The 25,253-nt window shown below is 48.1% G+C and overlaps 1 protein-coding gene across 5 annotated transcripts in view; it reads right to left on the bottom strand.

Annotated features, from left to right (window-relative positions):
* Positions 1-23,464, bottom strand: part of LOC123749951 (serine/threonine-protein phosphatase 6 regulatory ankyrin repeat subunit C-like) — a 253,678-nt gene extending 230,214 nt beyond the window's left edge. Inside the window, exons 1-4 of one of the 5 annotated variants that reach the window (XM_069329043.1) lie at positions 23,398-23,464; positions 21,850-23,088; positions 4,367-4,670; positions 3,856-4,268 (exon numbers count right to left, since the gene is read on the bottom strand). In XM_069329043.1, coding sequence (XP_069185144.1) covers positions 3,856-4,268; positions 4,367-4,670; positions 21,850-21,891 — 759 coding nt within the window. In that variant the 5' untranslated portion in view covers positions 21,892-23,088; positions 23,398-23,464. The other 4 variants (XM_069329055.1, XM_069329036.1, XM_069329050.1 and 1 more) reach the window with 4 other exon arrangements.
* Between the last annotated feature and the right edge of the window lie 1,789 nt (positions 23,465-25,253).

Here is a 25,253-nt window from a genome sequence, read left to right as displayed (position 1 = left end):
TTACCACCGGAGTTAAGAACAGTTACCGCCAGAGTTAAGAACTATGGCTGCCATAATTTAAGAACAGTTGCCGCCTGAGTTAGGAACATTGGCTGCCAGAGTTAAGAACCGCGGCCGCCAGAGGTAAGAACAGTGGCCTTCTGAGTTGAGAACAGTGGCCGCCAGAGTTAAGAACAGTGTCCGCTAGAGTTAAGAACAGTGGCCGACCGAGTTAAGAACAGTAGCTGCCAGAGCTATGAACAGTAGCCGCCAGTGTTAAGAACATTGGTCGCCAAAGTTAAAAACAGTGGTCGCCAGAGTTAAGAACAGTGGCCGCCTGAGTTAAGAACAGTGGCTCTCAGAGTTAAGAACAGTGGTCTCCAGAGTAAAGAACAGTGGCCACCAGAGTTAAGAACAGTGGTCACCAGCGTTAAGAAAAGTGGCCACCAGAGTTTAGAACAGTGGCCACCAGAATTAAGAACAGTTGCTGCCAGAGATAAGAACTGCTGCCGCCAGAGTTAAGAACAGTGTCTGCCAGAGTTAGGAACAGTTGCTGCCAGAGTTAAAAACAGTGGCAGTCAGAGTTAAGAACAGTTGCCGCCAAAGTTAAGAACAATTGCCGCCAGCGTTAAGAACAGTGGCTGCCAGATTTAGGAACAGTGGCTGCCAGAGTTAAGTAAAGTGGCCGCCAGAGTTAAGATCAGTGGCCGCCAGAGTTAAGAACAGTTGCCGCCAGAGATAAGAACACTGGCGGCCAGAGTTAGGAACAGTGGCTGCCTGAGTTAAGAACAGTTGCCACCAGAGTTAGGAACAGTGGCGGCCAGAGTTAAGAACAGTTACCACCGGAGTTAAGAACAGTTACCGCCAGAGTTAAGAACTATGGCTGCCATAATTTAGGAACAGTTGCCGCCAGAGTTAGGAACATTGGCTGCCAGAGTTAAGAACCGCGGCCGCCAGAGGTAAGAACAGTGGCCTTCTGAGTTGAGAACAGTGGCCGCCAGAGTTAAGAACAGTGTCCGCTAGAGTTAAGAACAGTGGCCGACCGAGTTAAGAACAGTAGCTGCCCGAGCTATGAACAGTAGCCGCCAGTGTTAAGAACATTGGTCGCCAAAGTTAAAAACAGTGGTCGCCAGAGTTAAGAACAGTGGCCGCCTGAGTTAAGAACAGTGGCTCTCAGAGTTAAGAACAGTGGTCTCCAGAGTAAAGAACAGTGGCCACCAGAGTTAAGAACAGTGGTCACCAGCGTTAAGAAAAGTGGCCACCAGAGTTTAGAACAGTGGCCACCAGAATTAAGAACAGTTACCGCCAAGTTAAGAACAGTAGCCGGCGGAGTTAAGAACAGTGGCCGCCAGAGTTAAGATCAGTGGCCGCCAGAATTAAGAACATTGGCTGCCAGAGTTAAGTAAAGTGGCCGCCAGAGTTAAGATCAGTGGCTGCCGAAGTTAAGAACAGTTGCCGCCAGAGTCAAGAACAGTAGCCGGCGGAGTTAAGAACTGTGGCCGCCAGAGTTAAGATCAGTGGCCGCCAGAATTAAGAACAGTGGCTGCCAGAGTTAAGTAAAGTGGCCGCCAGAGTTAAGAACAGTTGCCGCCAAAGTTAAGAACAGTTGCCGCCAGAGTTCAGTACAGTGGCTGCCAGAGTTAAGAACAGTTGCTGTCAGAGTTAGGAACAGTGGCAGCCAGAGTTAAGAACAGTTTCCGCCAGAGTTAAAAACAGTGTCTGCCAGAGTTAAGAACCGTTGCTGCCACAGTTAAGAACAGTTGCCGCCAGAGCTAAGAAAAGTTGCCGCCAGAGTTAAGAACAATGGCTGCCAGAGTTAAGAACAGTTGCCGCCATGGATAAGAACAGTGGTTGACAGAGTTAGGAACAGTTGCTGCAAGAGTTAAAAACAGTTGCCGCCAGAGTTAAGAACAGTGGCCTCCAGAGTTGAGAACAGTGGCCGCCAGAATAAAGAACATTGGCCGCCAAAGTTAAAAACAGTGGTCGCCAGAGTTAAGAACAGTGACCGCAATAGTTAAGAACAGTGGGTTAAGAACAGTTGCCACCAGAGAAAAGAGCATTGGCTGTCAGAGTTAAGAACAGTGGTTACCAGAGTAAAGAACATTAGCGGTCAGAGTTAATGAACAGTTTCCGCCAGAGTTAAAATCAGTGGCCGCATTAGTTAAGAACAGTGGCCGCCTGAGTTAAGAACAGTGGCCGCCAGAGTTAAGAACATTGGCCAACAGAGTTTAGAACAGTAGCCGCCAGATTTAAGAACAATGGCCGCCAAAGTTAAGAACTGTGGCTGCTAGAGTACAGAACAGTGGCCGCCAGAGTTAAGAACAGTTGCCGCCAGAGTTACGAACAGTGGCCGCCAGCGTTACGAACAGTGGCCGCCAGCGTTACGAACAGTGGCCGCCAGCGTTACTTACAGTGGCCGCCAGAGTTAAGAACAGTGGCCGCCAGAGTTAAGAACAATGGCCCCCAGAGGTAAGAACTCTATCCGCCAGAGTTAAGAACAGTAGCCACCAGAGTAAAGAACAGTTGCCACCAGAGTAAGGAACAGTGGCTGTCAGAGTTAAGAACAGTGGGTGCCAGAGTTAAGAACAGTGACCATCAGAGTTAAAGAACAGTGGCTGCCAGAGTTAAGAACAGTGGCCGCCATAGTTAGGAGCAGTGGCCACTATAGTTAAGAACAGTGGACACCAGATTCAAGATCAGTTGCCGCGAGAGTTAAGAACATTGATCTCCAGATTTAAGAACAGTTGCCGCCAGATTTAAGAACAGTGGCCACCAGAGTTAAGAACAGTTGCCGGCAGAGATAAGAACAGTGGTTATCTTCTTGAGGTTATCTTGAGATGATTTCGGGGCTTTTAGTGTTCCCTCGGCCCGGTCCTCGACTAGGCCTCCACCCCCAGGAAGCAGCCCGTTACAGCTGACTAACTCCCAGGTACCTATTTACTGCTAGGTAACAGGGACATTCAGGGTGAAAGAAACTTTGTCCATTTGTTTCTGCCTCGTGCGGGACTCGAACCCGCGCCACAGAATTACGAGTCCTGCGCGCTATTCACCAGGCTACGAGGGCCCCATAAAGTTAAGAACAGTGGCCGCCAAAGTTAAGAACAGTGGTCACCAGAGTTAAGGATAGTGGCCACCAGAGTTAAGAACAGCATCCGCTAGATTTAAGATCAGTGACCATCAGAGTTAAGAACATAACCGCCAAGGTTAAGAACAGTTGCCACCAGAGTAAAGAACAGTGGCTGTCAGAGTTAAGAACAGTTGCTGCCAGAGTTAAGAACAGTGTCTGCCAGAGTGAAGAATAGTGGCCGCAATAGTTAAGAACAGTGGCCGCCAGAGGTAAGAACAGTGGCTGCAATAGTTAAGAACAGAAGGTTAAGAACAGTGGCTGTCAGAGTTAAAAACAGTTGCCGCCAAAGTTAAGAACCATTACCGCCAGAGTTAAGAACAGTGACTGCCAGATTTAGGAACAGTTGCCGCCAGAGATAAGAACAGTGGCTGCCAGAGTTAAGAACACTGGCTGCCAGAGTTAGGAACAGTGGCTGCCAGAGTTAAGAACAGTTGCCGCCAGAGTTACGAACAGTGGCGGCCAGAGTTAAGAACAGTTACCGCCAGAGTTAAGAACAGTGGCTGCCAGAGTTAAGAACAGTTACCGCCAGAGGTAAGAACAGTGGCCGCCAGAGGTAAGAACAGTTGCCGCCAGAGTTAAGAACAGTGTCTGCCAGAGTTAAGAACAGTTGCCGCCAGAGTTAAGAACAGTGTCTGCCAGAGTTAAGAACAGTTGCCGCCAGAGTTAAGAACAGTGGCGGCCAGAGTTAAGAACAGTGGCTGCCAGAGTGTGCTGGTGTTGGGTGTTGATTCTTCCGCAAGAGTATTTACCACTAAGAGCAGCGTGGGTGTCCCAGCAGCAGGGTGGGGGCGAGGCAGCTTCCTCAGCCACCACTCCACACGGTCACGACCCGCCAGCCTCGCTATGTCCACAGGTGTGTCTCCCTCCATGTTCCTGGCGCGAGGGTCGAGGCCGGCCACCACCAAGCACTGTGTTGCCTCCAGACCACCGCCCCTCGCTGCATAGTGTAGTGCTGTCTCCCCGCGCTTGTCTACAGCGTGACGGTCACATCCGGCAGCTGTCAGCAACACCTGCACAACATCTGTGTGGTTACCTACGCCAGCATAGTGGAGTGGTGACCGACCATAATAGTCCCGAGAGTCAGGGTCAGCGCCGGCACCAAGTAGCGTCACCACACACGACTCCTGACCACGCTGCGCTGTTATATGTAGTGCAGTCACACCTGTAACACCGGTTATGTTGAGTCTTACATACAACATTCACAAACATGCTTAAACTCTTCATAATACATTATACTGCAGCATGTGTTGCGGTTCTCACCATCAAGACCCCTGGCCTGCAGGTGAGCCTGGGCGCTGAGCAGCTGCCTCACTACCTGGTCATGACCGCAGCTAGCCGCCGAGTGTAAAGGTGTGAGTGAGGTCGTCCCTGAACCCTCCACAGGGAGTCCCGCCGCCAGCAGGTGAGGCACCAGGTGAGTGTGACCACTCCTAGCTGCCACGCTCAACATGCAGGATGACTCTTGGGTAAGAGGGTGCACCACCGTGACGGAGGTGTCAGCACCCAGGGCGAGGGCGGCCAACACCAGCGCCTGGTCACCACTAACGACTCCCGCCACCAGGGCCTGCAGCATGACAATGGTCACTGTTAACGGTGCAGGAGATAATGATGTTAACCAATTAAACACATTACCATTAACAACCTAACGACAAACTTCATGACAAGAGCCCATTACTGCAAAAATATAAAGAAATAAAGCAATGCAGCCAGAAATCATCTTGACAGCCAGTTTACAGTTACATTAAATGCTCGTCCAATCTTCGACCACCTAAAGCAAAGCCCAACAATCAAGTGGCCACTTTATGCGTCAGACCAGTCAAAAACAGTCAAAGTTTCCAAGTTATATATGACCTGAGTCAACAAATTAAGGTCAGGACTAAGACAGGAAGCCGGGGGCTTGTTATGGACCCTAAAAGACTTCCTGAAGTCCATTTTGAGCTTTATAGCCTCGGTTGATAAGTAGTTTCGTGTATTATTACACAAAACAACGAACAATCACCTCCAGAGTAATCATAAAACTGCTGCCGCATGTGAAGTGCGTTATCAGTTTATATTTGTTCAGTAATATGAGTGTCAGTGCGACCAGCCTTAATGTTCTCTGTACACAGTTGTTGGTCTTGAAGCTCTCAGTGTTTCTTTACATGACAGTTGACTTTGTTCTGGGATGACAGTCGCCCATGTTTGTGACGCCTTCATGCTTAGCTACTGTAGTCCAGTCGGGGCATCACATGCCTACTGTACTCCAATTGCGGCATGCCACGGCTACTGTAGTCATTGTGGGCCATCACATGGCTACTGTATTCCACTCGGGGCATTTCATGGCTACTGTACTCCAGTCGGGACATCACATGGCTATTGAACTCTAGTCGGGATATTACATAGTTGGAGGCATCACATACAGTCGAGAGGCGGGACCAAAGAGTCAAAGTTCAGTGCCTACAAACTCAACTAGGTGAGTACATGGTGATTGTAGTCCAGCACGGGAATCACATGGCTACTGTAGTCCAGGCTTGGCATCACATTGCTACTGTAGTCCAGGCGGGGCATCACATGACTACTGTAGTCCAGGCGGGGCATCACATGGCTACTGTAGTCCAGGCACAGAATCACATGACTACTATAGTCCAGGCGGGCCATCACATGGCTACTGTTGTCCAGGCGGGACATCACATGGCTACTGTTGTCCAGGCGGGGCATCACATGGCTACTGTAGTCTAGGCAGGGCATCACATGGCTACTGTAGTCCAGGCACAGAATAACATAGCTACTGTAGTACAGGCGGGCCATCACATGGCTACTGTAGTCCAGGCTGGGAATCACAAGGCTACTGTAGTCCAGCCAGGGCATCGCATGGCTACTGTATTCTAGGCGGGGCATCACATAGCTACTGTAGTCCAGCCAGGGCATCACATGGCTACTGTATTCTAGGCGGGGCATCACATGACTACTGTAGTCCAGCCAGGGCATCACATGGCTACTGTATTCTAGGCGGGGCATCACATGGCTACTGTAGTACAGGCGGGGCATCACATTGCTACTGTAGTCCAGGCGGGGCATCACATGGCTACTGTAGTCCAGTCGGGGCATCACAGGGCTACTGTAGTTCAGCCAGGGCATCACATGGCTACTGTAGTCCAGGCGGGGCATCACATGGCTACTGTAGTCCAGGCGGGGCATCACATGGCTACTGTAGTCCAGGCGGGGCATCGCAGGGCTACTGTAGTCCAGGCGGGGCATCACAGGGCTACTGTAGTCCAGGCGGGGCATCACAGGGCTACTGTAGTCCAGCCAGGGCATCACATGGCTACTGTATTCTAGTCGGGGCATCACATGGCTACTGTAGTACAGGCGGGGCATCAGATTGCTACTGTAGTCCAGGCGGGGCATCACATGGCTACTGTAGTCCAGGCGGGGCATCACAGGGCTACTGTAGTTCAACCAGGGCATCACATGGCTACTGTAGTCCAGGTGGGGCATCACATGGCGACTGTAGTCCAGGCGGGGCATCACATGGCTATTGTGATGATGTGTACAGGAATCTGTATACCTGTTGATTGATGGTTGAGAGGCGGGACCAAAGAGCCAAAGCACAACTTGGTGAGTACACACACACACACACACACACACACACACACACACACACACACACACACACACACACACACACACACACACACACACACACACACACACACACACACACACACACACACACACACACACACACACACACACACACACACACACACACACACACACACACACACACACACACACACACACACACACACACACAGAAGGGTCTGGGAAGCTCTTGCGTAGCTAGTGAATTGGGGGGAATAATCAGTGTATATGCGTATATAAGTGTATATGAGTGATTGAATAACTAGTAAGCTCACTCAAACCACAAGAAAGTGAAGAAAAACAGTACAAACACCACCACTGAAAATAAGTGTTGAGTACATCGTGGTATTGTGAAATTGTGGAGCCGAAATTGTGGAGGCGGAGTGACCTCACCACTAGGGACCTCACCAGCTGTGACGCGGGACACAGCGACCTCACATCTTGACCATCTCACATCCAGCCACGTGGAGTACTTTCTCGCCTGTTTGTGCTGCAGATTGTGCAAGGTATTAAGGAGCGCCTTTTTGGCTAGATTGTTACTGCAATGACTAGAAGGGGTTCAAGGTCAATCACCAGCAGGGATGAGGAGGAGGACAGATTTATAGACAAATTAATAGGGAAATTTGTAGAGAGAAGGAGCGATTGGATGGGGGATCTAATCCAAGGGATTAAAAGTGAGGTATTTCAGCAAATACAGGATGCGGTAGAGAGGCAGAAACAAGAGCTTATGCTCTATGTTCAGGAAGAGATTAGGAAGGGAAGAGAGGACTGGGAGAGGGAATGTGCTCGTATCACAAACGAATTAGGAAGGATTAACAGCATGACTAAGGACAGAGGATTAGTGGGGGATGGGTTAGTGACTGCGGTTGGGATGGAGAATCCCCAGGGGACAGGCTATCAGCATGACACTGAATTACTGAGGAGACGGTCTATTATAATACATGGATTATTCGAATCTGGGGCACCAACAAGACAAGAGAGAATAGAAACGGAAAAATACGAATTGCACGAGATATTGAGATGTATTGGAGCAGGAATGGCAGAACACGAGGTGGATATCAGCCGCCGGGTTGGACCTTACAATTGTACCAAGAATAGACCTGTTCTGGTGCAATTCTCCAATGAGGAGGCTGTGGAGTACATAATGAGGAACAAACATTTACTCAGAGGAAGTGAAACCCATTACAATGTGTTTATAGAGAGGTTTATGACGAAAGATGAGCAAATAGCCCACAAGAATAGATGGCAACAACGACACCGAACTAGCCGCTCAGGTAGTCTCACCTGCCAGGTCACATCCCAGGTCACCTCCCAGGCCACCTCCCAGGTCACCTCCCAGGTTGCATCCTCCCCAACTCAGCCCTCCTATACCTCCCCCCTGCCTCAGACCCCAAAACCCCCCTGTCCCTTCCACATTTGCACCTCCCCAACGATTCCCCTGCCCCTGCTACATCACACCTGTCAACGACCCCAGTGGGTCAAGCCATGCCCTCCCCAAACCCACCTTCCCATCCCCCCTCCCCAACTACCCCTTCCTACTCCCCTGCCCCTTCTACCCCATTGACTTCAATTCCATCTACTCCATCCCAGCTTCCACTGCACCCCTCTTCCACTCACCCCCAAACCCCACCCAACCCTCACCCCTCCTATGCACCTCCAGCCCACATTTAACCCCCTCACCTTGTGACCCCCTAACACCTTCCCCCATCTCCCTCTTCCCCTCTTCTACCCCAAAACCCCCACCTACCCCCGATTCCCCCCTAACTAATACACCCTCTCTTCCACTCCCAGCACCCATGCTCCATTCTCATCTCAGACCTCTGTCCTCAGTATCCCTCTCCCCCCCAACCTCTCAACCTCTATCTGACTCTCAGTCTCACTCTATTTCTCAACCCCCCTATGCTATTCAGACCCCTAACTTTCAGACCCAGTATGCCCTTTCTACCCCACTAGATGCCCAGACCCCATTCGCCTACCAGGCACTCCCAGGCACCCCCCTAGCACCCCCCACTCACCCCCACAGCCCCCACTTGCCCCCCAGACACCCCCCAGTTCCCCCCAGACCCCTGGTGAAAGGGGGAACTCTGACACCCGAGTTTCCAAGAAGAGTCTCAAGGTTTGGTACACCAATGCTGATGGGGTAGCCAATAAAGCAGAAGAGATAAAAGAAAGAGTTAGTGAGGCAGACCCAGACATAGTGGCAATAGTGGAAACTAAAATAAATGGCATGATCTCGGATGCAATCTTTCCAGAGGGGTACCAGGTGATAAGAAAAGAAAGGACACAGAGACAGGGAGGAGGAGTGGCACTACTAATAAAGCAGAAATGGAAGTTTGATGAGCTGGAAAATCCGGGTACCAATGAAAGCACGAGCTTCATACATGGAACTCTGACAGTGGATGGGAAGAAGATTGTAATCTTGATACTCTACAACCCCCCACCAAACAGTAGAAGGCCCAGGCAGGAGTACGAGGACAGCAACAAGACATGTATAGATGAACTTCAGAGGGCAGCAACTTTAGCGCATAGAATGAGAGCAAAGCTGCTGGTCATGGGGGACCTAAATCACGGAGAGATAGATTGGGAAACGAGGAATCCCCATGGCGGGGAGGAGACCTGGGGAGCGAAGCTGGTAGACGTTATTGACAGGAATTTCCTAACACAGCATGTGAAAGAAGATACTAGGGAAAGAGGAGGGGAAGAGCCCAGCCTATTAGATCTCATTTTCACCCAGAATGTAGAAGACATCGAGCAGTTGGAACATGAAATACCACTAGGAGCTAGTGACCATTGTGTCCTAGTCTTTGACTACATGATGGAGCTTAAAATTGTGACCAAAGGACAAGAGGTCTGGGAAAGGAGACTTGATTACAGAAAAGGGGACTACAGAAGGATAAGGGACTACCTGGGAGAAGTGCAGTGGGAGGAAGAACTTAGAGGAAAAACAGTGCAAGGTATGATGAACCAAGTCATATTGAAATGCAAGGAGGCTGAAGAGAGATTTATTCCAACAATAAAGGAAAAAGCAGGAGGGAATATAATAACCCATGGTTTAATAGACAGTGTCAGGAAGCAAAGGTGAGAAGCAGGAGGGAGTGGAGGAAGTACAGAAGACAAAGGACAGAGGACAACAGGATTAGATGTAACAGAGCTAGGAATGATTACATTAACATAAGACGAGTGTCGGAAAGAAATTATGAGAATGATATTGCAGTCAAAGCGAAAAAGCAACCTAAATTACTACATAGCCATAAAAGAAGGAAGATGTCGGTAAATGACCAAGTGACAAGACTGAGGAAAACAGAAGGGGCATATACAGAAAGCGACAAGGAAATCTGCGAGGTACTGAATGCAAAATTCCATGGAGTGTTCACAACCGAGCCTCAGCAGCTCCCATTGTTAGAAGAGATTACCCAAGATGAAAGACTATCAGATATAGAGGTGACAGCAGAGGATGTAATGAAACAGTTGACAACACTGGATGCCAGTAAAGTAGTTGGACCAGACAAAGTATCACCGTGGATACTTAAAGATGCAGCGCAGGCTCTCAGCGTGCCTCTGGCAATGATCTTTAATGAGTCACTTATGTCGGGAGAATTGCCCAGTTGCTGGAAGGAGGCAAATGTCGTACCGATTTTCAAGAAAGGTGATAATGAGGAGGCACTTAACTACAGACCCGTATCACTGACAAGCATCCCCTGCAAAATACTTGAAAGAATAATTAGGCTAAGACTTGTTGAGCACCTGGAGAGCATTGGGTTTGTAAACAAGCACCAACATGGGTTCTGGACAGGGAAATCATGCCTAACAAACCTTTTAGAATTCTATGATAAAGTAACAAGGATAAGGCAGGACAGAGAAGGCTGGGCAGACTGCATATTTCTTGACTGCCAAAAGGCCTTTGATACAGTACCGCACATGAGACTGCTATACAAACTTGAGAGGCAGGCAGGAGTAAGCGGAAAGGCCCTAGTATGGGTGAAGAACTACCTAACAGGAAGGAGCCAGAGGGTAATGGTAAGGGGCGAGAAGTCGGACTGGCGAACAGTAACAAGTGGAGTACCTCAAGGATCGGTGCTGGGACCAATCCTCTTTCTAATTTACGTAAATGATATGTTTACAGGAGTGGAATCATACATGTCGATGTTTGCGGATGACGCAAAATTAATGAGAAGAGTTGTGGCAGACGAGGATTGTAGGATCCTCCAAGAGGACTTAAACAGGCTGCAGAGATGGTCAGGGAAATGGCTACTGGAGTTTAACACCAGTAAATGTAAAGTTATGGAAATGGGATCAGGTGACAGGATACCAAAGGGACAGTACACAATGAAGGGGAACAGCCTACCTGTAACGATTCGAGAAAGAGACCTGGGAGTGGATGTGACACCTAATCTAACTCCTGAGGCACATATAAATAGGATAACGACAGCAGCGTACTCTACACTGGCGAAAATTAGATCTTCATTCAGAAACCTAAATGAGGAGGCTTTTAGGGCGCTTTACACTGCCTACGTGAGACCCGTCTTAGAGTATGCCGCGCCATCATGGAGCCCCCACCTGAAGAAACACATAAAGAAACTGGAGAAGGTTTAGAGGTTTGCGACGAGGCTTGTCCCAGAGTTACGAGGGATGGGATATGAAGAGCGGCTGAAGGAACTGAACCTTACAACACTTGAGAAAAGAAGGGAGAGAGGAGATATGATAGGGACATATAAAATACTCAGGGGAATTGACAAAGTGGAAATAGATGAAATGTTCACACGTAATAATAACAGAACGAGGGGACATGGGTGGAAACTGGAAACTCAGATGAGTCACAGAGATGTTAGGAAGTTTCCTTTTAGCGTGAGAGTAGTGGAAAAATGGAATGCACTTGGGGAACAGGTTGTGGAAGCAAATACTATTCAAACTTTTAAAACTAGGTATGATAGGGAAATGGGACAGGAGTCATTGCTGTAAACAACCGATAGCTGGAAAGGCGGGATCCAAGAGTCAATGTTCGATCCTGCAAGCACAAATAGGTGAGTACAAATAGGTGAGTACACACACACACACACACACTTACAGAAGAGTAAGGGGAGACATGATAACCACCTTCAAAATTCGCAGGGGAATTGACAGGGTGGACAAAGACAAACTATTCAGCACGGGTGGGACACGAACAAGGGGACACAGGTGGAAACTTAGTACCCAGATGAGCCACAGAGACGTTAGAAAGATTTTTTTCTGTGTCAGAGTAGTTAATAAATGGAATGCATTAGGCAGTGATGTAGTGGAGGCTGACTCCATACACAGTTTCAAATGTAGATATGATAGAGCTCAGTAGGCTCAGGAATCTGTACACCAGTTGATTGACAGTTGAGAGGCGGGACCAAAGAGCCAAAGCTCAACCCCCGCAAGCACAATTAGGTGAGTACAATTAGGTGAATACACACACACACACACACACACACACACACACACACACACACACACACACACACACACACACACACACACACACACACACACACACACACACACACACACACACACACACACACAGACTACGGGAATTAAACCTCACTTCGCTGGAAGACAGAAGAGTTAGGGGGGGACATGATTACCACATTCAAGATTCTTAAGGGAATTGATAGGGTAGATAAAGACAGTCTATTTAACACAAGGGGCACACGCACTAGGGGACACAGGTGGAAACTGAGTGCCCAAATGAGCCACAGCTATATTAGAAAGAACTTTTTTAGTGTCAGAGTGGTTGACAAATGGAATGCATTAGGAAGTGATGTGGTGGAGGCTGACTCCATACACAGTTTCAAGTGTAGATATGATAGAGCCCAATAGGCTCAGGAACCTGTACACCTGTTGATTGACGGTTGAGAGGCGGGACCAAAGAGCTAAAGCTCAACCCCCGCAAGCACAACTAGGTGAGTACACACACACTCATACACACACACACACACACACACACACACACACACACACACACACACACACACACACACACACACACACACACACACACACACACACACACACACACACACAATAGGCCAGAGAGGGAATAGCTAACCAGGAACCACTGGAAGAGTTTGAGATTACCAGCGGGGAAGTAAGGAAGTGTTTACTAGAATTGGATGTGACAAAGGCTATAGGTCCAGATGGAATCTTCCCTTGGATACTAAAGGAAGGAGCAGAAGAACTGTGCCTCCCGCTCTCCATGGTGCATAACAAATCACTGGCAACAGGGGAACTGCCAGAAATTTGGAAAGCAGCTAACGTAGTCCCGATATACAAGAAAGGGGATAGACAGGAGGCACTGAATTACAGACCAGTGTCCCTAACCTGCATACCATGCAAGTTGATGGAGAAGATTGTGCGAAGAAAGCTAGTGGAACATCTGGAGCGAAAGAACTTTGTAACACAGCATCAACATGGATTCAGGGATGGCAGGTCCTGCCTCACAGGGTTACTTGAATTCTACGACCAGGCAACAAAAATAAGGCAAGAAAGAGAAGGGTGGGCAGACTGCATATTTTTGGATTGTCAGAAAGCCTTTGACACAGTGCCACACAAGAGGCTAGTGAAAAAAATGGAGATGCAGGCTGGAGTGAAAGGGAAGGTACTCCGTTGGATACAGGAGTACCTAAGTAACAGGAGACAACGAGTCAGTGTGAGGGGTGAGGTCTCAGATTGGCGAGACGTTACGAGTGGAGTACCGCAGGGGTCAGTCCTTGGACCTATACTGTTTCTGATATATGTAAATGATCTTCCAGAGGGTATAGAATCGTTTCTCTCAATGTTTGCCGATGATGCAAAAATTAAGAGGAGGATTGAAACTGAGGACGATAGTAGGAGGCTACAAGATGACCTAGACAGACTGAGTGAATGGTCCAACAAATGGCTGTTGAAGTTCAACCCGAGTAAATGCAAAGTAATGAAACTAGCGGGTGGAAATAGGAGGCCAAACACAGGATACAGAATAGGAGATGAAGTACTTAATGAAACGAACAGAGAGAAAGATCTAGGAGTTGATATCACACCAAACCTGTCTCCTGAAGCCCACATAAAAAGAATAACGTCTGCGGCATATGCGAGGCTGGCTAACATCAGAACAGCGTTCAGGAACCTGTGTAAGGAATCATTCAGAATCTTGTACACCACATATGTAAGACCAATCCTGGAGTATGCGGCCCCAGCATGGAGCCCGTACCTTGTCAAGCACAAGACGATGCTGGAAAAAGTCCAAAGGTATGCCACTAGACTAGTCCCAGAACTAAGAGGCATGAGTTACGAGGAAAGGCTGCGGGAAAGCACCTTACGACACTGGAAGACAGAAGAGTAAGGGGAGACATGATCACAACCTACAAAATCCTCAGAGGAATCGACCGGGTAAACAAGGATAAACTATTCAACACTGGTGGGACGCGAACAAGGGGACACAGGTGGAAACTGAATACTCACATGAGCCACAGAGACGTTAGAAGGAACTTTTTTAGTGTCAGAGTAGTTAACGGATGGAATGCATTAGGCAGTGATGTGGTGGAGGCTGACTCCATACACGGTTTTAAATGAAGATATGATAGAGCCCAGTAGGCTCAGGAATCTGTACACCAGTTGATTGACAGTTGAGAGGCGGGACCAAAGAGCCAAAGCTCAACCCCCGCAAGCACAAATAGGTGAGAACAAATAGGTGAGTACACACACACACACACACACACACACACACACACACACACACACACACACACACGCACACACACACACAGGAGAGACAGGCAGGTGTACCTGGTAAGGTGCTCCAGTGGATAAGGGAGTATCTAAGCAATAGGAAGCAGAGAGTTACGGTGAGGGGTGAGACCTCCGATTGGCGTGAAGTCACCAGTGGAGTCCCACAGGGCTCTGTACTCGGTCCTATCTTGTTTCTGATATATGTAAATGATCTCCCGGAGGGTATCGATTCATTTCTCTCAATGTTTGCAGACGATGCTAAAATTATGAGAAGGATTAAAACAGAAGAGGACTGTTTGAGGCTTCAAGAAGACCTAGACAAGCTGAAGGAATGGTCGAACAAATGGTTGTTAGAGTTTAACCCAACCAAATGTAATGTAATGAAGATAGGTGTAGGGAGCAGGAGGCCAGATACAAGGTATCATCTGGGAGAGGAAATTCTTCAGGAGTCAGAGAAGGAAAAAGACTTGGGGGTTGATATCACGTCAGACCTGTCTCCTGCAGCACATATCAAGCGGATAACATCAGCGGCATATGCCAGGCTGGCCAACATACGAACGGCATTCAGAAACTTGTGTAAAGAATCATTCAGAACTTTGTATACCACATATGTCAGGCCAATCCTGGAGTATGCAGCCCCAGCATGGAGTCCATATCTAATCAAGGATAAGACTAAACTGGAAAAGGTTCAAAGGTTTGCCACCAGACTAGTACCCGAGCTGAGGGGTATGAGCTACGAGGAGAGACTACTGGAATTAAACCTCACTTCGCTGGAAGACAGAAGAGTTAGGGGGGACATGATCACCACATTCAAGATTCTGAAGGGGATTGATAGGGTAGATAAAGACAGTCTATTTAACACAAGGGGAACACGCACAAGGGGACACAGGTGGAAACTGAGTGCCCAAATGAGCCACAGAGATATTAGAAAGAACTTTTTTAGTGTCAGAGTGGTTGACAAATGGAATGCATTAGGGGGTGATGTGGTGGAGGCTGGCTCCATACACAGTTTCAAGTGTAGATATGACAGAGCCCGATAGGCTCAGGAATCTGTACACCTGTTGATTGACGGTTGAGAGGCGGGACCAAAGAGCCAGAGCTCAACCCCCGCAAACACAACTAGGTGAGTACAACTAGGTGAGTACACACACACACACACACACTCACATTTGCAGACATACTTAGAAGGACCCCAGAAGTTGTCTCTGCAGTACAGGTGTTACGAACCCGACTTCATCGTCGGAGCATGGAGCAGCGACGTCAATGCCTTCTGTGAGTCTGCTCCCTAAACCCCCACTAAATGGACGACGCCATCTGGTGGTGGCAGTATGATACCTGCAAGAGACGCTAGATTCCTGCCTTGGTCAGCCCTAAGAGTCGCTGTTGCTGACCTCTGGTGATGTGACACATAGAAAATCAGCGCCATCTATTGTGGGAGGAGTTGTATGTCAATGTGAGAGCCTGTAAGTAGCATGTCCTAGTTTCCCAAGTACTGGCCAGTTTACTGATGACGTGTCTGTATCCACAGAGGCGACGTAGGGCTGCAGTGGTACGAAAACAGTCAGTCTACCCAGGGCAGCCTATTATCTCTCTACTTCATTCTGCTTTACGTGAGCAGTGAGCCACCGCCGAAGAGGAACTGATTAGACACAGAGATCACACTAACGTGATGCATCAAATGAACAAATCCACAAAGACCGTGACGAGGATTCGAACCTGCATCCGGGAGCATCCCAGACACTGCCTTAATCGACTGAGCTACGACAGGGTTAAAAGGGTTGAAACCGAAGTTCTACTGAACTTACTGGATCCCGTAGCCTCTCCGATTCACAAACCAGGATTTTATACAACCCCCCCTGCACCCGAGCTATGTCAATAGGCCGTTCTCCCTCTTCGCCCTTACATCATTACACACAGATATCACACTGACATGATGCATCAAATGGAAAAAATCCACAAGGGCCGTGACGAGGATTCGAACCTGCATCCGGAAGCATCCCAGACACTGCCTTAATCGACTGAGCTATGACAGGGTTAAAAGGGTTGAAACCGAAGTTCTACTGAACTTACTGGATCCCGTAGCCTCTCCGAGGCACAAACCAGTGTCTGGGATGCTGGGAGAGAAAAAGAGCAGTAGTAGTAGTAGCAGGCATTAAAGAGCAAACAGGAACCAGCCCAAAGGAGCGGAGAGACAAGGACAAAAACATAGTTACCGAGATCCTTAAAGTGGTAAGGATGGAGGGAACTAACCAAAATATTGAAAAGGTTTTCATGATTGGAAAGTACAACAAGGACAGAGACCGAATGATAAAGGTGGTATTCATGAGCGAAATCACGAAAGAGGAACTGTTAGCAAGGAAGAGTCGTCTAGTAAATGTACAGAAGTTCAAAAAAGTATTCCTACAGAGGGATATGACAAGGGAAGAGAGAAAGCAGGCAGCAAACGCGAGGAAGGAGCACAGGGAGAGAGAGAGGAATCAGAGAACCACAACCCCGAACCCTACAATCCCAGAGGGGAGTGGAGAACCCTCCTCAAACAGAGCAACAGCCACAGAGATTAGGGTACCACCCCCACATTCTACCCAACAGACACCCTACCTGCCCCTTCCCCTGTCACCCCCCCCCCCACTAAGTAAGCACCTAGGGCACCCTCCTCCCACTCACCCCCCTCCTCCCAATCACCCCTCTCCCCTGGACCTCCCTTTTCCCCCATCCCCCAAGCCCTCCATTCTCCCCCCCCCCTAAGCCCCCCACTCTCCCCCACCCCACCTAAGTCTTCCCCTCTCTACCACTCCCCTAAACCCTCCCCTCTTCCTCACCCACCTCAGCCTTCCTTTTCCCCCCACACCCCCAAAGCCCTCCTCCCTTTTCTGCCCCCCCCCGAAGCCCCTCCATCTCCCCCATCCCCCAAAGCTTTTCCTCTCCCCATGCTTCCCCAACCCTCCCCCTCTCACTCCCCCCCCAACCTTCCCCCTCTCACCCCACCAACCCTCCCCCTCTCACTCTCCCCCCAACCCTCCCCCTCTCACTCCCCCCCCAACCCTCCCCCTCTCACTCTCTCCCCCAACCCTCCCCTTCTCACTCTCCCCCCCAACTCTCCCCCTCTCACTCTCCCCCCCTACCCTCCCCCTCTCACCCACCCCCCTACCCTCCCCCTCTCCCCAACCCCCTAAGCCCTCCCTCCTCCACTAGCCACCCAGTACCAGAGCCTCCCAGCTCCCACTCACCCAAGATCCCACAGGTCCCCGCCAGAAGAGAAGTACAAGAGAGTCAGTTTCAGGGTGATTTACTCGAACATAGATGGGATCACAAGCAAGACAAGTGAACTAATGGAAAGAGCACAAGAAGTGAACCCAGATGTAATTGGACTCACTGAAACAAAACTCTCTGGAATCATAACGAATGCCGTGTTTCCCCAGGAGTACACAGTAATAAGGAAAGAGAGGGAAGGTAGGGGAGGAGGCAGAGTGGCCCTACTCATGAGAAAGGAATGGAGTTTTAAGGAGATGGCTATCCCAGGCTGTGAGGGGTTCAGAGACTACATAGCAGGCACCATGACAATGGGAGGACCAAGAATAGTAGTAGCAGTAATATACAAGCCTTCACCAAATGACAGAAGACCCAGTAAAGAGTATGAAAACAACAACATGGCAGTTAACACTATAATTGAGAGGGCAGCCTCTGCTGACTGTGGAAATAGATCCCACCTGCTCATCATGGGCGACTTCAATCACGGAAGGATCGACTGGGAGAACAAGGAACCGCATGGAGGCGAGGATACGTGGAGAGCCAAACTATTTGAGGTGGTGACTAGAAACTTTTTAACCCAGCATGTCAGAGAACCCACAAGGATGTGAGGAAATGACGAACCAGCAAGACTCGACCTAGTCTTCACTCTGAACGACTCCGACTTAAGAGAAATCGGTTTTGAGGACCCAGTAGGAATGAGCGACCACATTGTAATGGTGTTTGAGTACCTGATTGAAGAAGGGTTATTGAACTCGAGGAGGGATACCGAAACAAAAAAGTTAGCATACCGAAAGGGAAACTATGAGGAGATAAGAAAATTCCTAACAGATATAGCATGGGAAACAGAGCTCAGGGGAAAGACGGCCCAAGATATGATGGACTACATCATGCAGAAGTGCAAGAACGCAGCAAACAAGTTTGTCCCAGTTCAAAAGGAAAACAGTGAAATGAAGATGAGAAACCCATGGTTTAATCAGAGATGTAGGCTAGCTAAGCAGCAAAGTAAAAGGGCATGGAGGAACTATAGGAATAACAGGATACTGGAGAGCAGAGAAAGATACCAGAATGCCAGGAATGAATATGTCTGGATGAGAAGAGAGGCAGAAAGACAATACGAAAATGACATCGCAAGTAAGGCAAAGACTCAGCCTAAATTGCTGCATGGCCACATCAGGCGAAAAACAACAGTAAAGGAACAGGTTATGAAATTAAGGATAGGGGCAGAAGGATTCACTACAAACGACAAGGAAGTGTGTGAGGAACTGAATAAGAAATTCCAGGAGGTCTTCACCTTAGAGCAAGGACAAATTCCAGAGATAAGAGAGGGAATAGCTAACCAGGAACCACTGGAAGACTTTGAGATTACCAGCGGGGAAGTAAGGAAGTGTTTACTATAGTTGGATGTGACAAAGGCTATAGGCCCAGATGGAATCTCCCTTTGGGAGATTCTAAAGGAAGGAGCAGAAGAACTGTGCCTACCACTCTCCATAGTGTATAACAAATCACTGGCAACAGGGGAACTGCCAGAAATTTGGAAAGCAGCTAACGTAGTCCCGATATACAAGAAAGGGGATAGACAGGAGTCACTGAACTACAGGCCAGTGTCCCTAACCTGCATACCATGCAAGCTGATGGAGAAGGTTGTGCGAAGAAAGCTAGTGGAGCACCTGGAGCGAAAGAACTTTGTAACACAGCATCAACATGGGTTCAGGGATGGCAGGTCCTGCCTCACAGGGTTACTTGAATTCTACGACCAGGCAACAAAAATAAGGCAAGAAAGAGAAGGGTGGGCAGACTGCACCCATTGTGGATTGTCAGAAAGCCTTTGATACAGTACCACACAAGAGGCAAGTGAAAAAGCTGGAGATGCAGGCTGGAGTGAAAGGGAAGATACTCCATTGGATAAAGCAACAGGAGACAACGAGTCAGTGTGAGGGGTGAGGTCTCAGATTGGCAAGACGTTACGAGTGGAGTCCTGCAAGGGTCAGTCCTTGGACCTATACTGTTTCTGATATATGTAAATGATCTCCCAGAGGGTATAGATTCGTTTCTCTCAATGTTTGCCGATGACGCAAAAATTATGAGGAGGATTGAAACAGAGGATGACGGTCGGAGGCTACAAGATGACCTAGACAGACTGAGTGAATGGTCCAACAAATGGCTGTTGAAGTTCAACCCGAGTAAATGCAAAGTAATGAAACTAGGCAGTGGAAACAGGAAGCCAGACACAGGATACAGAATAGGAGATGAAGTACTTAATGAAACGGACAGAGAGAAAGAGCTAGGAGTTGATATCACACCAAACCTGTCTCCTGAAGCCCACATAAAAAGAATAACGTCTGCGGCATATGCGAGGCTGGCTAACATCAGAACAGAGTTCAGGAACCTGTGTAAGGAATCATTCAGAATCTTGTACACCACATATGTACGACCAATTTTGGAGTATGCGGCCCCAGCATGGAACCCGTACCTTGTAAAGCACAAGACGAAGCTGGAAAAAGTCCAAAGGTATGCCACTAGACTAGTCCCAGACCTAAGAGGCATGAGTTACGATGAAAGGCTGCGGGAAATGCACCTTACGACACTGGAAGACAGAACAGTAAGGGGAGACATGATCACAACCTACAAAATCCTCAGGGGAATCGGCCTGGTAAACAAGGATAAACTATTCAACACTGGTGGGACACGAACACGAGGACATAGGTGGAAACTGAGTACCACATGAGCCACAGGGACGTTAGAAGGAACTTTTTCAGTGTCAGAGTAGTTAACGGATGGAATGCATTAAGCAGTGATGTGGTGGAGGCTACCACCATACACAGTTGCAAATGTAGATATGATAGAGCCCAGTAGACTCAGGAACCTGTTCACCAGTTGATTGACATTTAAGAGGTGGGACGGAAGAGCTACAGCTCAACCCCCACAAGCACATATAGGTGAGTACAAATAGGTGAGTACACACACACACAGACACACACACACACTCAAGCACACACAAACACACAAGCACACACACACACAATATATTAAGATATTGTGCGGTGCCCATATTTTAAGAAGCACATCAACAATCTGGAAAAGGTGCAAAGACATGCTACTAAGTGGCTCCCAGAACTGAAGGGCAAGTGCTACGAGGAGAGGTTAGAGGCTTTAAATATGCCAAAACTAGAAGACAGAAGAAAAAGAAGTGATATGATCACTACATACAAAATAGTAACAGGAATTGATAAAATCGATAGGGAAGATTTCCTGAGACCTGGAACTTTAAGAACAAGAGGTCACGGATTTAAACTAGCTAAGGACAGATGCCGAAGAAATATAAGAAAATTCACTTTCGCAAACAGAGTGGTAGACGGTTGGAACAAGTTAGGTGAGAAGGTGGTGGAGGCCAAGACCGTCAGTAGTTTCAAAGCGTTATATGACAGAGAGTGCTGAGAAGACGTGACACCACGAGCGTAGCTCTCATCCTGTAACTACACTTGGGTAATTACACACACACACAAACACTCACACGGGGGGTATGAGTGTATGTATCCCTAGTTCACTCCTTAATTTCGATGTCATTAATTTGTGTTCCCTGTTAGTTAACACTATATCTAAAATATTTTTATTTATACTAAGAAAATAAAATATGATGCGAACTTTAACACATCATGCAACGGTCTTCAACACCAACAATGCTGGGGACTTTAACACATCATGCAACGGTCTTCAACACCAACAATGCTGGGGACTTTAACACATCATGCAACGGTCTTCAACACCAACAATGCTGGGGACTTTAACACATCATGCAACGGTCTTCAACACCAACAATACTGGGGACTATAACACATCATGCAACGGTCTTCAACACCAACAATGTTGGGAACTTTAACACATCATGCAACGGTCTTCAACACCAACAAAGGAAGGAATGACATCAAAGGATGGCTCCTGTTCAATCTAATGACAGCAATTTATATGCCCCCAATGTAATAATATTAATTAAAAAATCTTAAATATTTTAAGTGTTACAAATTGATTAGATTTTTACATTATTATAAGTAATATGTCCCACTTCCTGTATGACATTTGATGAAAATACATTTACGATTGTATGAACAGAGAGGAAAGTGTAGTAAGAGCTGAGAGTTGCTTACCTGTGTGGCCTTGTGTCGTCTGCTGGCCCCAGTGTGGTCCATCTCCTGACAACTACTGTCAGTAAGACGCCAGGACCACTGACAACTACTGTCAGTAAGACGCCAGGACCACTGACTACTACTGTCAGTAAGACGCCAGGACCACTGACAACTACTGTCAGTAAGACGCCAGGACCACTGACAACTACTGTCAGTAAGACGCCAGGACCACTGACAACTACTGTCAGTAAGACGCCAGGACCACTTACAACTACTGTCAGTAAGACGCCAGGACCACTGACAACTACTGTCAGTAAGACGCCAGGACCACTGACAACTACTGTCAGTAAGACGCCAGGACCACTGACAACTACTGTCAGTAAGACGCCAGGACCACTGACAACTACTGTCAGTAAGACGCCAGGACCACTGACAACTACTGTCAGTAAGACGCCAGGACCACTGACAACTACTGTCAGTAAGACGCCAGGACCACTGACAACTACTGTCAGTAAAACGCCAGGACCACTGACAACTACTGTCAGTAAGACGCCAGGACCACTGACAACTACTGTCAGTAAGACGCCAGGACCACTGACAACTACTGTCAGTAAGACGCCAGGACCACTGACAACTACTGTCAGTAAGACGCCAGGACCACTGACAACTACTGTCAGTAAGACGCCAGGACCACTGACAACTACTGTCAGTAAAACCCCAGGACCACTGACAACTACTGTCAGTAAGACGCCAGGACCACTGACTACTACTGTCAGTAAGACGCCAGGACCACTGACAACTACTGTCAATAAGACGCCAGGACCACTGACTACTACTGTCAGTAAGACGCCAGGACCACTGACAACTACTGTCAGTAAGACGCCAGGACCACTGACAACTACTGTCAGTAAGACGCCAGGACCACTGACAACTACTGTCAGTAAGACGCCAGGACCACTGACAACTACTGTCAGTAAGACGCCAGGACCACTGACGACTACTGTCAGTAAGACGCCAGGACCACTGACGACTACTGTCGGTAAGACGCCAGGACCACTGACAACTACTGTCAGTAAGACGCCAGGATCACTGACTACTACTGTCAGTAAGACGCCAGGATCACTGACTACTACTGTCAGTAAGACGCCAGGACCACTCCGTCCACTGTTTCTGACGATCTTCTGGGATCAACTGTCAACTGCTGCTGATGTACGGGTCAGCATAGCCAGCCTGCTCCACTGTCACCAGCTGCTGATAGATCTGTACGCAAAGCCCCAATAGTTATCAGCAAAGGTCAACAGAGCCTCACTAGTCATCAACATAGGTCAACAGAGCTTCTGTAGTCATCAACATAGGTCAACAGAGCCTCACTAGTCATCATCACAGGTCAACAGAGCCTCATTAGTCATCAACACAGGTCAACAGAGCCTCACTAGTTATCAACACAGATCAACAGTGCTTCAGTAGTCATCAACACAGGTCAACAGAGCCTCACTAGTCATCAACACAGGTCAACAGTCTCACTAGTCATCAACACAGGTCAACAGAGCCTCACTAGTAATCACTCACAAGTTAACTAAGTCAACGCCAGTACTGGTGCTGGCTAACCCTGGCCCGTTATCACTGATACTGGCTGTGTTGCAGCACCACAGTTATCTGCTGTTATCAACAGTATCTCATGATAACAGTTGCTGGTCGCTACAGTCTACTACCGCCACATTACTATGAACAATGTTCTTAGTTAAATATACAAGACAAAAGTCACTCCAGATTATGTTAATGTTGTCCTTAACGTGTTCCCAACATTCCAGCAACATCCAAACGTGTTTTTACACGATTACGTATCGGTGTTCCGGCCATTATGAGACGATAAGGAGGCTGGCTTGAGCTCCTTCCTCGTTACTACTGGCTCCTGGCCTCGCTGGTCTGGTGGTGACAGTCCCAACAACATTATTGTGGTGCAAGATTGTTGGTGCAGCAGTTGAGTGTGGGAGCACTATTGTAGTGGTGCAAGATTGTTGGTGCAGCAGTTGAGTGTGGGAACACTATTGTAGTGGTGCAAGATTGTTGGTGCAGCAGTTGAGTGTGGGAACACTATTGTAGTGGTGCAAGATTGTTGATGCAGCAGTTGAGTGTGGGAACACTATTGTAGTGGTGCAAGATTGTTGATGCAGCAGTTGAGTGTGGGAACACTATTGTAGTGTTGCAAGATTGTTGGTGCAGCAGTTGAGTGTGGGAACACTATTGTAGTGTTGCAAGATTGTTGGTGCAGCAGTTGAGTGTGCGAACACTATTGTAGTGTTGCAAGATTGTTGGTGCAGCAGTTGAGTGTGCGAACACTATTGTACTCACCTAGTTGTGCTCACCTAGTTGTGCTTGCGGGAGTTGAGCTCTAGCTCTTTGGTCCCACCTCTCAACTGTCAATCAACTGGTGTACAGATTCCTGAGCCTACTGGGCTCTATCATATCTCCATTTGAAACTGTGTATGGAGTCAGTCTCCACCACATCACTGCCTAAGGCATTCCACCTGTTAACTACTCTGACACTGAAAAAGGTTTTTCTAACGTCCCTGTGGCTCATTTGGGTACTCAGTTTCCACCTGTGTCCCCTTGTTCGTGTACCATCCGAATTAAATAGTTTATCTTTTTCAGCCGCTGTCAATTCCTTAAAGAATTTTGTAGGTAGTGATCATGTCTCCCCTTACTTTTCTGAAATCCAGTGTCGTGAGTTGCATTTCACGCAGCCTTTCCTCATAATTTATGTCTCTTGGTTCTGGGACTAACCTAGTGGCATACCTCTGAACTTTTTCCAACTTCATCTTTTGCTTGACAAGGTGCGGGCTCCATGCTGGGGCCGCATACTCCAAGATTGGTCTTACATATGTGGTATATAAGGTTCTGAATAATTCCTTACACACGTTACGAAGGCAGTTCGGATGTTAGCCAGCCTCGCATACGCCGCAGATGTTAATCTTTTAATGTGGGCTTCAGGAGACAGGTTTGGTGTGATATCAATTCCTAGATCTTTCTCTCTGTCCGTTTCATGGAGAACTTCATCTCTCATTCGGTATCCTGTGTCTGGTCTGTTTCCACCGCCTAGCTTCATTACCTTACATTTACTTGGGTTGAATTTTAGTAGCCAATTGCTGGACCATTCATTCAGTTTGTTTATGTCCTCTTGTAGCCTCATCTCTTAGGTTCCAAGGGTTGTTATAGCCGGGGGGAACGGTTGTAGAGATAAGCTCCCACAGCCTGTAGAGTACCCCTGATGGCGTGGGTCTCAAATAGCCTCTGACAACCAAGTCCAGCTCCTGGCCTGCACATGTGGCTTAGCCTCTAGGCCTGGCGGAACTGCTTCTACCAACAGGAGAAGGGGCAAAGGCGGGTCTCTGGCGCCTTAAAACCAGTTGCTTCAGGCAGATGGG

The sequence above is a fragment of the Procambarus clarkii genome, chromosome 3, assembly GCF_040958095.1.
Source record: "Procambarus clarkii isolate CNS0578487 chromosome 3, FALCON_Pclarkii_2.0, whole genome shotgun sequence".
Lineage (NCBI taxonomy): Eukaryota > Metazoa > Arthropoda > Malacostraca > Decapoda > Cambaridae > Procambarus > Procambarus clarkii.
Note: the sequence above shows the minus strand (reverse complement) of the source record. Positions and strands in the feature narration are given on the sequence as shown.